The sequence below is a fragment of the Salvia miltiorrhiza genome, chromosome 2 (assembly GCF_028751815.1).
Source record: "Salvia miltiorrhiza cultivar Shanhuang (shh) chromosome 2, IMPLAD_Smil_shh, whole genome shotgun sequence".
Lineage (NCBI taxonomy): Eukaryota > Viridiplantae > Streptophyta > Magnoliopsida > Lamiales > Lamiaceae > Salvia > Salvia miltiorrhiza.
The window spans coordinates 17,715-31,613 of record NC_080388.1 but is presented as its reverse complement, the minus strand read 5'-3'; the positions used below and the strand labels follow the sequence as shown (position 1 = coordinate 31,613).

At 35.0% G+C, this 13,899-nt stretch overlaps 3 protein-coding genes across 4 annotated transcripts; all 3 read left to right on the top strand.

Annotated features, from left to right (window-relative positions):
• Positions 1 to 4,534, top strand: LOC131012443 (probable LRR receptor-like serine/threonine-protein kinase At3g47570). Of its 2 annotated transcripts, XM_057940399.1 has the most exons (5): positions 1 to 1,212; positions 1,293 to 1,511; positions 1,737 to 3,728; positions 3,822 to 4,172; positions 4,259 to 4,534. In XM_057940399.1, exons 1-4 carry the CDS (start codon positions 300 to 302, stop codon positions 4,163 to 4,165), a joined length of 3,468 nt encoding a protein of 1,155 aa, XP_057796382.1. In that variant the 5' UTR covers positions 1 to 299; the 3' UTR covers positions 4,166 to 4,172; positions 4,259 to 4,534. The 2 variants fall into 2 exon arrangements, with proteins under 2 accessions (XP_057796382.1, XP_057796381.1); XM_057940398.1 differs by having other exon boundaries at positions 1,737 to 4,172.
• A 4,734-nt stretch (positions 4,535 to 9,268) lies between these two features.
• LOC131012966 (LRR receptor-like serine/threonine-protein kinase ERL2) lies at positions 9,269 to 10,442 on the top strand. The gene is made up of 2 exons (XM_057940952.1): positions 9,269 to 10,118; positions 10,216 to 10,442. The coding sequence occupies exons 1-2, from the start codon at positions 9,269 to 9,271 to the stop codon at positions 10,440 to 10,442; spliced, it is 1,077 nt and encodes a 358-aa protein (XP_057796935.1).
• LOC131012965 (receptor kinase-like protein Xa21) lies at positions 10,437 to 12,956 on the top strand. Its single transcript, XM_057940951.1, has 2 exons — positions 10,437 to 12,493; positions 12,613 to 12,956. Exons 1-2 carry the CDS (start codon positions 10,714 to 10,716, stop codon positions 12,954 to 12,956), a joined length of 2,124 nt encoding a protein of 707 aa, XP_057796934.1. The 5' UTR covers positions 10,437 to 10,713.
• Positions 12,957 to 13,899: the final 943 nt, after the last annotated feature.

Here is a 13,899-nt window from a genome sequence, read left to right as displayed (position 1 = left end):
TGTTGTGGCCGTCTCCATCTCTAGTCTTCGTCTTCGCCTGTGTCTCAAGTCTTCGTCTCCGTCTCCGTACATCTTTGTCTTTTTCTCAATCTCAAGTCTTCGTCTTCGTCTCAGTCTCAATAAGTGATTGGGGAAATAGCACCTAATTAACGAGGACTTGACTCAAAAGGAAAAACAAAAAACCACACCCATGAAGATTCTCAAGTCAAGCAAGCCTTGTAATATTTGTGTATATATGATGATTATTGCATACAGTTATTAGGGACTTAATTATCATAATAGAATCACAATTTGCAGCCATGGAGAAAAAGCTTTATTGCATTTTTGCATTCCTCACCATAACCTTCCAAATGCTTTCTTGTGTAGCCAAACAACCTATGAGCCTTGCCACTGATCAAACTGCCCTTCTTTCACTCAAACAACACATCACCTCCGACCCTTCTCGCATACTTGCAACTAATTGGACCAATTCGAGCTCCGTCTGCAACTGGATTGGCGTCGCTTGCAGCTTGCGCCACCGAAGAGTAGCTGCCTTGAATCTCTCCAACATGGCTCTCTCCGGCACCATTCCACCACAGCTCGGACACCTCTCCTTCCTCGTCTCCCTCGACCTCACCAGCAACCTTTTCCATGGAGATTTGCCTCATGAGCTGTCTTTCCTTCGCCGTTTGAAGTTCATATCTCTCCGACTCAACAACTTCACCGGAGACATCCCTCCGTTGTTTGGTCAGCTACCAAAATTAGAGTACTTGAATTTACGCAACAACAGCTTCATAGGTTCCATCCCAAAATCGCTCTCAAACCTAACAAACCTACAATTTCTTGACTTATCTTCCAATTCTCTAAGTGGAGAAATTCCAAAAGAGTTGGGGAGACTTCAAAGTCTACAAACTCTACGGTTTCAATTCAATCATCTCTTTGGTGCTATACCATCAGCCATATTCAACATATCGACCCTTGTAGCTATAGCATTGAGAAACAATGAATTGAGTGGAAGTCTTCCAACAGACATGTGCCGTAATCTTCCATTTCTTGCTATGATTCTTCTTTCTGAAAATCGGCTGAGTGGTACGATTCCCAGAAATATATCCCAATGTTCACGACTTGAGGTTTTGAGCCTCTCTTACAACTCTTTTAGTGGGCAGATACCTTCAGAAATCGGATACTTAACATCTCTTCAGGGGTTATATCTTGGTGGTAACAAGTTGAATGGTATGGTTCAAGTTCGTATCACATTAGATTGACATAAATTTGTACAGATTAGGTCTGATTTCATGACACTTTTTTGGCAGGTATAATACCACATGAGATTGGCAATCTTCAGAGTCTGGTTGAGTTTGGTGCAGAATATAATGAGATTGCGGGATCAGTTGATTTCAGTATTTTCACGAATATGTCTTCTCTGCAAACCTTACTACTTTGGCGCAACAAATTCGCGGGGAATCTTTCAAGGGATGTCGGGAATTTTACAATGCTAACAACTTTGGAACTCTCGGAAAACTACTTGACAGGTACACAACTGAATAATTTTTGTGCATCTTTTTAGTAAAACGCCACTAACTTAAACTTAAACGAGTGCATGCAAATTATGCATCTTGAGCTTGTCAACAATTACCTGTTTAATTACATGATTTTCAGCCTACATATATATCTTTAATTATACGAACATAATTACTCGTATCTACCTATATTTTAGCTACAGTTTTGACCTTTATCCCAAATCTCATGTTTTGCAGGGCTTATTCCCTCTGAATTTGGCCAACTTTACCAACTGGAGACATTACTACTACAATGGAACAGCTTGAGTGGCTCGATTCCACAAGAGCTCTTCAACATTTCAACTCTTGAGATTCTCTCACTTGTTGGCAATGCTCTGTCAGGCATTCTTCCAACCCACGTATGCCATGGTTCTCCCTCTCTTGAAGAACTTTATCTTGGGGGAAATTACATGAGTGGAGCAATACCCAACTCTATCTCTAACTGTTCTCAACTCACATCACTCGCACTTGAGGAGAACAAGTTCAATGGTTATATACCTACTGATCTCGCCAACCTAAGACATCTCAAATATCTTTCTCTGTTCAGAAACAATCTTACCCAGTCACCGTCTTCTTCTTTCATTACTTCATTGACAAATTGCAGGTTTCTAACTGATTTGTTAATTGCTGATAATCCTCTATACGGAGTCATTCCAGCTTCTGTCGGGAACTTATCTTCCTCACTTCAAACATTCGGTGCCTACAAATGCAAATTCAGTGGTAACATTCCTATTGAAATAGGAAATTTAAGCAATTTGGTGACACTGGCTTTGCAGGTCAATGAGTTATCCGGTAATATTCCACTAACTATCAAACATCTGCATGAACTTCAAGGATTAAGTCTGTCTAATAACATGTTGGGAGGCACCATTCCACATGCTATATGTGATCTATTCAGCCTCAATACTTTTCTTAATAGGGGGAATCAATTTTCAGGCCCAATTCCTAAATGTCTGGGAAATGTCTCTTCTTTAAGACATCTTAATCTGGAATCTAACATGTTGAATTCAAGCATACCATCAAGCTTATGGGGCCTAAAAGATTTGATCAATCTAGACCTGTCCTCAAATTCATTGAATGGGTCACTACCTCTAGAGATGAGTAACTTAGGAGCAGCGATCTATATAAATCTATCAATGAATCACTTGTCAGGGTCTATTCCAAGCACTATCGGAAAGTTGCAGAATTTGATTAATCTATCTTTGGCAAATAATAGACTAGAAGGTTCTATTCCCGTGTCTGTGAAAAGCATGATCAGTTTGGTAACTCTTGACTTATCCTACAACAACCTCTCTGGTTCAATTCCAAAATCTTTAGAAGCACTTCAACACCTTGACTACTTTAATGTTTCTTTCAACAATTTAAGTGGAGAAATTCCTAATGGAGGTTCTTTTAGAAACTTCACTATGGATTCTTTTAAGGGTAATGAGGCATTGTGCGGAATCCCCAAGTTCCATGTCCAAATTTGCTCTTCAATTTCTAATCACAAATCAAAGAGAAAGAAGGTGGAGCGAGCTTCATTTATTATTTTTGGGGTTGTGGCTTTCATCTTAGTTGTTTCTTTAGCCTTTATAATTGTCAGAAACAAAAGGAAAGATATGACGACTAGAGAAGTTGATGAGTTGATATTCATTGTGCCGGAAAGAATCTCTTATTATGAACTGATGCAAGCAACAGAAGAATTCGATGAAAGCAATTTACTTGGTACTGGGAGTTCTTGCTCTGTTTATAAAGGAATTCTTAACAATGGGAAGGATATCGCTGTCAAGGTGTTTAATATGCAGCTAGAAGGTATTTCAAGAATATTTGATGTCGAATGTGAGATACTACGTAGTATTCGACATAGGAATTTGACAAGCGTCATATGCAGTTGCTCTAATGAAGATTTCAAGGCATTAGTACTTGAATATATGCCAAAGGGAAACCTTGAAAAATGGTTATATTCCCACAACTATTGCTTGAATCTGATGGAAAGATTGAATATAATGATAGATGTTGCATCTGCTTTGGAGTATCTTCACCACGGTTATTCAATGCCCATTGTCCACAGCGACTTGAAGCCTAGTAATGTGTTGTTAGATGAAGGCATGGTAGCCCATGTAAGCGATTTTGGGATAGCAAAGTTGTTATGCGATGGAGATAGCTTTGTGTTAACCAACACGCTAGCAACATTGGGTTACATCGCTCCAGGTGAAGTTACTCTAAATATATTGATTGCACTTCACTTTCAATTAATTAATTGTGTCTTCCTTACTACATACATCATGATTTTTGTTGTTCCAGAGTATGGTTTAGAAGGGCTACTTTCAACAAGGTGTGATGTGTATAGCTACGGGGTGATGCTAATTGAAACTTTTACGAGAAAAAGGCCTAGTGATGATATGTTTTGCGGAGATATGAGCTTAAAGAGATGGGTAGAACTCTCTCTTCTAGAGATCCCAAATGAAGTGATAGATGCACACTTAGTCATGAATTTGGAGGAAGAGCAGATTGACAAGAATATGCAGTGTGTGTCATCCATACTTGAACTGGCTCTGAAATGCTCCGCGGACTCTCCCGGGGATAGAATCAACATGAAACAAGCACATGCAGAGTTGCAGAAAATCAAACGTCGATTTTCCCAATAAGATTCAAGTAAGATATTTCAATGTTGTATGTTGTTTCTAAGATAATATTGTTCAATTACCATTTTAGTAAGAATTTTGTTTGGTACTGTGAAGTGGAGAAGCTTGAAAATTGAGCAGGAAACAGCAAAGGAATTGGAAAACCATGGCAGCGTGTTTTTAAGTTTGAGTAGCTCTTTATGTTTGTTTACCTGAGTTTACTTTTTCCGAATAAGAAATAAATAATGTAGCTCTGTTGTATTTGAACTTTAGAAACATGGCCTGTACGGGAATTTAGATGTTATACGGTTCAGCTTTGCTTGGTGAGGTGGAAATGTTAACGACACCGTTTGGAGATTTGAAGATGGGCTGGCAAAATTGGCACTTTGATTTAAATTAGTATATGCTCCCTCATGCGATGCACGAGTCAAGTTTTCATTTATCTATTTTTAAAGTTTTAAATTACATAAAAATATCAAAATGTTAGTATTTAGAAGTTAAATTAATTGGTAACAAAAAAAAATATTAATTTAAATATTAGTAGTATTTGATTTAAAATAGTGTATAATAACAATATTATCAACTTAAGCTCTAGATCAATAACAAACAAAAATAAATAAAATAAAATAAAGCAAATCGAAAAATAGGAAAATTACTACTTAAAAATCGATCCCCGACAACGGCGCCAAAATTTTGTGCGTCGTTTTACACCAAAAATATCCGGCGGTCAGTCGGTATGCCCACACTGTGCAGACAGCAGCAAGCAAAATCATCTACCAAGGGATCGGTGAGAATTCTCCTAAAATTCAACCTGCAAGGTAACTAAACAAACGAAATTTATAGGGAAAATATGAAAATACTAACATAGAAATAAATAAATAAAACCCAAAAGAATTGCAAAGGTTCTAATCCTAAATAAATAAATAGAAAATTCCAACAATTAATAAAGAATTTCAGTAATCAATTAAGTTCACCCTAACTTAATTATTCTTATCATTGATGCAAATATAACTTTAATTCATTCAAGCAAACCGGTCATAACCACCGAAGACGCTTCTGGCGTGATCTTATTTCTCATTAATTATTCGGTAACGAGGAAGACGCTTTACTAATTACTACCCTAATCGACTGACAACCGTAAGAGACGCTCTATAGATTTAATGAGTCGACAACATTAATTTCTAGAGAAACCCGATTCAAAACCAATAAACTCTTACGTAGGATTATTGAATTAAGACTGCTTTTTCCTTGACCCTGATGTGTCAATTTACCACTAATCAAACCTAAACTACGATTACGTATGACCGATATAATTGATTGTATAATTAATTCTAACCCACTAAATATTCCGCACTACCTAATGGATTAAAACAATTAATAACGATAAACACGGAGAATTGCAGATGCAAGCATAAAATAAAGTATAAGAACAAATTAGATCTCACAGAATAATCTTGCTATTGTGCTTCCTTAATCGTCGCTGGAATAAACAAAATTAGCTAGAACACATAATAATATAAAACAAATAAAATAAAAGAAAAATAGCGAAAAAGACTAGAGAAAGTAAAACTTGAATTGCGTCCAGCCTCTATTCTTCAAAAGTGGCGTGAATGTTGTCTATTAACAAGTATATATCTATTACTAATATAAGATAAGGAAATAAATAACAAAACATAATCTAATCTGGCGCACAGGCCTTGGGCAAATAAGGATCTAATTAAGCCCACAAAAAGAAAATAGTTTAAGCTCACATAAAAAGTCAAAGGCAGCAGCCACCTAATCTCCCTTCTGGCCACTTCAAAAAAAACAATTCAGTTCGGATATTCAGGCGATATGGGCATCCCGTCCAGTATGCGCGCACAATTCTTCAAAATTGGATCCTCTTAAATCTGAAAACACACAAAAAAGATGATATATAATACCAATCAAGCAAAAAAACCATGCTAAAAACACTTAAAATATGCGTATAAAATATGTCTAATCAATAGTACCGAGAAAGAGAGAGGAGAGAGAGAAAAGATGTTGTGATATTTTTTTTTGAAAAGATGCAGTGTATTTGTGATTATATATTAGTGGGTATTTTTTTAATTTTAATTTTAGGGGTAGTTTAGTCATTTAATACAAAAGGTGGGTAATTTTTTATGTTTTTATTTGAGTGGGTAAATTTTAAGTTTACTAAAAAAAAAGTGGGTACTTTCATATATTGACTCAATTTTTAAGGTATCATATTTAGTGTGATTAGTTTGTAGAGAATAATTTAATGAAATCATATGTGAATATGTGCATATTTTCTCACTGAGTACATTTTCAATATGCTCACCCCTAATCTTTTCAGTTTTGCAGTTCTGGAGTTGAGGTGACCATGGAAATTGAGAATGACTAGAGAAAGGATTTTGCATGGAAAGTTTAAGTGAACTTGTTACATTTTAAATTATCGTTTTTATTTCATGTTATTACTTTGATTTTGGCAAGTTGATTTTAAATTAGTTTAAAATTTTTGATAGTAAAGAAATTTTATTTTATCTTTTAGTTCTTCAAGATTATAAATTGAAAAGTTTATGAAAATTGGGGTGTTACAGCCGCCAAGTCTGGAGCCGAGCTGTTACAAAAATTTACAAAATTTTGTAAAATAATTTTGTTGGAATTAAAATAAATTATTTTAATTTGTTGACATAAATCATCTCATAATTTTTAAGTTCAAGATTATTCTAAACTTATGTATGAGGAAATAAGATATTGCAGTTGTGGATCGCACGGGGCGAAGGGCGAACGTACTAGTTTCTAAAATGAAATCCGACTTGCATAGACGACTTGACTTGCAAGTCAACTTGAAAGACAAAAGAAGAAAGTGAAGGGCGACCTAGTTATAATTACATGCAAATAATATACATAGAATTTTTTTTGAAGATAATTCATTCATGATGAGTTTTTTTTTTCTTTTCTTTTTTCCTTCTCGAAGAGATTATATGATGAGTTAATCGTAGTACTTGTGGTTTTAAATGACGAAGGAAACTTCCAAATATAATCAAAGAGTAATATCTCATTTTAACCTTTTCCGTATAATAAAAGTAAATTTTATCCATATAGATAATTAAAAATATGAAAATAATAGCCACTTTTAATTATTATGCCCTAACACGCTTATACGATTCATACAAATTTTTCGTGTAACCAATATTCGTGTAAATAACACTTTTAAACGAATATAAATGATTTTTTTTTTGTAATCATCGAATTTTTCATGTAAAAATATTAAAGTAAAAAATGGCCTTATTTTTATTTACGTAGTTATAATTTTCTATTACTATACTATAGTTTTTTTTTTTTGATAAATTACAATTATTAAATAAAGACATTTAAAGACCGGGTTATGATAAACTCAAACCCAAAATATTTGCTCTTAATCATTAACCAAACTTGTTCAAGTTCGTTTAGAGAAGCTCGTAAAATAAACAAACCAAACTTGAGCTTAGTAGTATTCGGCTCGTTAGCTCGTGAACATGTTCGTCAAGTGATTCAGCTTGAAAAATATAAATTATTAGTAGACATAACTTATATTTATCCACTAAAATTAATAATAATTGTATTAAATCTCTAATTAATTTTATTTGTTATAAGAAAATAATTAATATATTTATTATTTTAAATAAAATAATTTATTTTTAAAATAAAATAATCAATATTTTGAATATAAATATAAATTTAGAATGTTCGTATAGGCTCGATTAGGCTCGTGAGCCTCAAAGTATTCGATAAGTAAAGTTCGGGATTCGATTCGATACTTAACAAACCAAACTTGAGCACACCACTATTCGATTCGGCTCGATTCGATTACACCCCTACTAAAAACCAAAAATTAACACAAATGAGAAATTTCTTCTAAAATATTTTACCTGGATTTCTACGTTGCAAAACAACTTAATTCTAAAATAAGAAATTTCTTCTAAAATCTTATTGAGAAAAGATTGGGATATTACACCAGCACTCTAATTCGATTTTCTTATTTAAAACTCTCTATCGTGAGGCACTTGGAGCTCTCGATTCAATCACCAATCTACTCCTTGTTGTGAAGTCAATGTTTTTGCCAATCGATCGTCCAAAACAGCAAGACATTTGGCTGGAAAATCCACGTCGTTTTACTAATCATTACAATCACAATTCCAGACATTAAAAAAATTTAAACGAGCTATAATTAAATAATTTTTCAAAGCTCAAGACATACAAAAAATAAATTAAATTTAAAACTACAAAACTGAAATTCGCTGGAAATGTTGACTATAAACTATAATTAAAAAAAAAAATTCTATTTACTATTTAATTACAATATTTAATAAGTTTTGACTTTTTAATTCTATCTATTACTACCTTAGCTTTTAATTTATAACTAAATACAAAACTCCTACCCTAAATCACCAGCATCCTTGTCTTATGCGAAGTTCAATAGGCTGCGTTTACTTTGATGGATAAATTTATCCATGGAAAAGGATGGATAATAAAAATTTATGTCTTTAAATATCTCATTCCTTTTCCAACATTTGACACAAAAGAGATGCTCACCATTTTTCCTTCCTTATTTTCACTTCAATGATGGATAATATTATTACACCAAAAATAGAGGGATAAGAAAATGAAATACAGTAAAATGAAAACTAAATCAGAACAATAATATCGATCACGATCAATGTGTGTTGTTGCGGTCGTCTCAGTCTCAAGTCTTCGTATATTGAAGTGATTGACGGGCTATATGCATGTATTCTTTTTTGCTAAAAGAAGAGAGTATATATATTCTTTTTAGATTTGTTTAGGATTAATTAAGAAAATGAAATACAGTCAAATGAAAAGTAAATCAGAACAATAATATATATCGATCAATGTATGATGTTATGGTCGTCTAGTCATCGTCTCTGTCTCTGTCTGTGTCTTTGTCTCAACCTGAAGTCTTCGTCTTCGTCTTCGTCTTTGTCTCAGTCTCAATAAGTGATTAGGGCCGAGGACTTGACTCAAAAGGAAAAACAAAAAACAAAAAAGACATCAAAAGCCACACCCACGAAGACTCTCAAGTCAAGCAAGCATTGTAATATATTAAGGGACTCATCTTAATACAATCACACCATCCAATTTGCAGCCATGGAGAAAAAGCTTTATTGCATTTTTGCGTATGCATTCCTAATTAGCATAACCTTCCTAATGCTTTCTTGTGTAGCTAAACAACCTATGAGCCTTGCCACTGATCAAACTGCCCTTCTTTCACTCAAACAACACATCACCTCCGACCCTTCTCTTTTACTTGCAACGAATTGGACCAACTCGACCTCCGTCTGCAGCTGGATTGGCGTCACTTGCAGCTTGCGCCATCGAAGAGTTGCTGCGTTGAATCTCTCCAACATGGCTCTCTCCGGCACCATTCCACCACAACTCGGACACCTCTCCTTCCTCGTCTCCCTCGACCTCACCAGCAATCATTTCCATGGAGATTTGCCTCAGGAACTATCTCTGCTTCGCCGTTTGAAGTTCATATCTTTCCGACTCAACAACTTCACTGGAGACTTCCCTCTCATGTTTTGTCAGTTACCAAAACTAGAGTACTTGAATTTACGCAACAACAGCTTCATAGGTTCCATCCCAAATTCTCTCTCGAACCTAACAAACCTACAATTTCTTGACTTAACTTCCAATTCTCTAAGTGGAGAAATTCCATCAGCTATATTCAACATATCGACCCTTGTATCTATAGGTTTGACAGGCAATGAATTGAGTGGAAGTCTTCCAACAGACATGTGCAGTAATCTTCCATTTCTTACTAGGATTTATCTTTCTTATAATCAGCTGAGTGGCGCGATTCCCACAAATATATCCCAATGTTCACGACTAGAGGTTTTGAGCATCTCTAACAACTCGTTTAGTGGGCAGATTCCTTCAGAAATGGGGTACATAACATCACTTCAGGGGTTATATCTTGGTGGTAACAATTTGAATGGTATGGTTAAAGTTGTTATCACATTAGATTGACATAAATTTGTATAGATAAGGTTTGATTTCCTATCTAGATAAGTTTCATGACACTTTTTTGGCAGGTTCACTACCACATGAGATTGGCAATCTTCAGAACCTGGTTACTTTTGGTGTTGAACAGAATGAGATTTCTAGCGATTTCAGTATTTTCATGAATATGTCTTCTCTGCAAAACATAAATCTATGGCGCAACAAATTCACAGGGATCCTTCCAAGGGAAGTCGGCAATATTACCATGCTAACAAATTTGCAACTCCAAGAAAACCATTTTACAGGTATGACTGAATAAGTAAAACACAACTAACTTAAAACATGTAAATGAGATTTTTATTAGTACATCTTTTGCGGGGCTTATTCCCTCTGAATTTGGCCAACTTTACCATTTGGAGACACTACTACTAGATATTAATACCTTGAGTGGTTCGATTCCACATGACCTCTTTAACATTTCAACTCTTCGAAGCCTTGCACTTGATGGCAATGCTCTGTCGGGCGTTCTTCCAACCCATTTATGCCATGCCTCTCTCTTTCTTAAAAGATTGTTTCTTGGCGGTAATTCCATGAGTGGAGCAATACCCAACTCTATCTCTAACTGTTCTCAACTCACAGTGCTCGCACTTGAGAACAACAAATTCAGTGGTTATATACCTACTCATCTCGGCAACCTAAGACTTCTCCAAGTTCTTTCTCTGTTCGGCAACAATCTTACCCAGGCACCATCTTCTTCCTTCATTACTTCATTGACAAATTGCAGCTTTCTAACTTATTTGTCAATTTCCGAAAATCCACTATACGGCGTCATTCCGGCTTCTGTAGGGAACTTATCTTCCTCGCTTCGAACATTCACTGCCAAAAACTGCAAATTCAGTGGCAACATTCCTGTTGAAATAGGCAATTTAAGCAATTTGGTGACATTGGTTTTCGAAGCAAATGAGTTATCTGGTAATATTCCACTAACTATCAGATATTTGCATAAACTTCAAGGATTATATCTGGTTGATAACATGTTGGAAGGCTCCATTCCACATGCTATATGTGATCTATTCAGCCTCAATACTTTAGTTATGAGCCAGAATCAATTTTCTGGTTCGATTCCTAAATGTTTGGGAGATGTCTCTTCTTTGAGAAATATTTTTCTAGACTCCAACATGCTGAATTCAAGCATACCATCAAGCTTATGGGGCCTAAAAGATTTGAACTCTCTAGGCTTGTCCTCGAATTCATTGAATGGGTTCTTACCTCAAGAGATAAGTAACTTAGGAGCAGCGATCTATATAAATCTAGCGATGAATCAGTTGTCAGGGTCAATTCCAAGCACTATCGGAAAGTTGCAGAGTTTGGTTAATCTGTCTTTGGCAAATAATAGACTAGAAGGTTCTATTCCGATGACTGTGGGAAGCATGATCAGTTTGGCAACTCTCGACTTGTCGTACAACAACCTCTCCGGTTCCATTCCAAAGTCTTTAGAAGCACTTCAACACCTCGAGTACTTTAATGTCTCTTTCAATAGTTTAAGTGGAGAAATTCCTAATGGAGGTTCTTTTAGAAACTTCACTATGGATTGTTTTAAGGGTAATGAGGCATTGTGTGGAATCCCCAAGTTCCATGTCCAAATTTGCTCTCCAATTTCTAATCACAGATCAAAGAGAAAGAAGGTGGAGCGAGCTTCATTTATTGTTTTCGGGGTTGTGGCTTTCATCTCAGTTGTTTATTTGGCCTTTATAATTGTCAGAAACAAAAGGAAAGATAAGACGACTAGAGAAGTTGATAAGTTGATATCCATTGTGCCGGAAAGAATCTCTTATTATGAACTGCTGCAAGCAACAAAAAAATTCGATGAAAGTAATTTACTTGGCACTGGGAGTTCTTGCTCTGTTTATAAGGAAATTCTTAACAATGGGAAGGATATCGTTGTCAAGGTGTTTAATATGCATCTAGAAGGTATTTCAAGAATATTTGATGTCGAATGTGAGATACTACGTAGCATTCGACATAGGAATTTGACAAGCGTCATAAGCAGTTGCTCTAATGAAGAGTTCAAGGCATTAGTACTTGAATATATGCCAAAGGGAAACCTTGAAAATTGGTTATATTTTCACAACTATTGTTTGAATGTGACGGAAAGATTGAATATAATGATTGATGTTGCATCTGCTTTGGAGTATCTTCACCATGGTTATTCAACGCCCATTGTCCACAGCGACTTGAAGCCTAGTAATGTGTTGTTAGATGAAGACATGGTAGCCCATGTAAGCGATTTTGGGATAGCAAAGTTGTTATGCGATGGAGATAGCTTTGTGTTAACCAACACGTTAGCAACATTGGGTTACATCGCTCCAGGTAATTAAAGTTAATTACTTTACATGTATTGATTTATATAATGATTGCATTTTACTTTGAATCAATGAAATTGTGTCTTCCTCACTAGATATTACGCATCATGATTTTTGTTGTCCCAGAGTATGGTTCGGAAGGGCTAGTTTCGACAAGGTGTGATGTATATAGCTACGGAGTGATGCTAATTGAAACTTTTACGAGAAAAAGGCCTACTGATGATATGTTTTGTGGAGATACGAGCTTAAAGAGATGGGTAGAACTCTCTCTTCCAGAGATCCCAAATGAAGTGATAGATGCTAACTTAGTCATGAATTTGGAGGAAAAACAGATTGACAAGAATCTGCAGTGTGTATCATCCATACTGGAATTGGCTTTGAAATGCTCTGCGGACTCTCCCAGGGATAGAATCAACATGAAACAAGCACATGCGGAGTTGCAGAAAATCAAACGACGATTTTCCCAATAAGATTCAAGTAAGCTATTTCAAAGTTGTATGTTATTTGTAAGATAATATTGTCCAGTTACCATTTTAGTAAGAATTTTGTTTGGTACAGTGAAGTGAAGTGGAGAACCTTGAAAATTGTGTTTCTAAGTTTGGGGAGCTCTTTATGTTTGTTTTCCGAATAAGTATTAAATATTGTAGCTCTGTTATATTTGAACTTGAGAAACATGGTCCATCCGGGAATTTAGATGATATAAGGGTGGTGGCATTGGTAGCTCCTTTGCTTCTCTAAGGAGTTGGGAGCTAGCTCCCTTCCATTGCAAATTGCCATGTTGGCTCAACTCCCTAAACCCAACTCCTACACATAGAACCCAACTCCATGCAACTGCTTTCCTACTTAAGCGCGTCATTTGGAGATCTGAACATGGGCTGACAAAATTGGCTCTTTGATTTAAACTAGTACGCGCACGAGCAATGATATATTTATTTATTTTTAAAATTTTAAATGACATAAAAATATCAAAATTTCATTATTTAGGAGTTAAATTAATTGGTAACAAAAAAATTGTATTAATTTAAATATTAGTATTTGATTTAAAATACTATATAATAAAAATATAATCTACTTAATGAGTATAATATTAAATTTATTGAGTATTGTATAATAATAAAGTTTATAGATTATAAAACAAATACTTTAAGTCGTCCTCATTTTGAGCAAATAACGTTAAACCATCAATATAACAAAATTAATAGTTGTCATTTAATATAACAATTTTGGGCTCTTAAAAGTTCAAACTATTATTAAAAGTTTATATTTAAAGAGCCCAAAACTAATTAAAAAAATTCAGGAAACATACGAATAATATAAAAAGGAAAATATAACAACAAATATACCAAATTAAAGTACCACAAGCCACAAGGGGCGCTATTGAGACGGTGCAACCCCGAAAAATGAGAGCCTTTA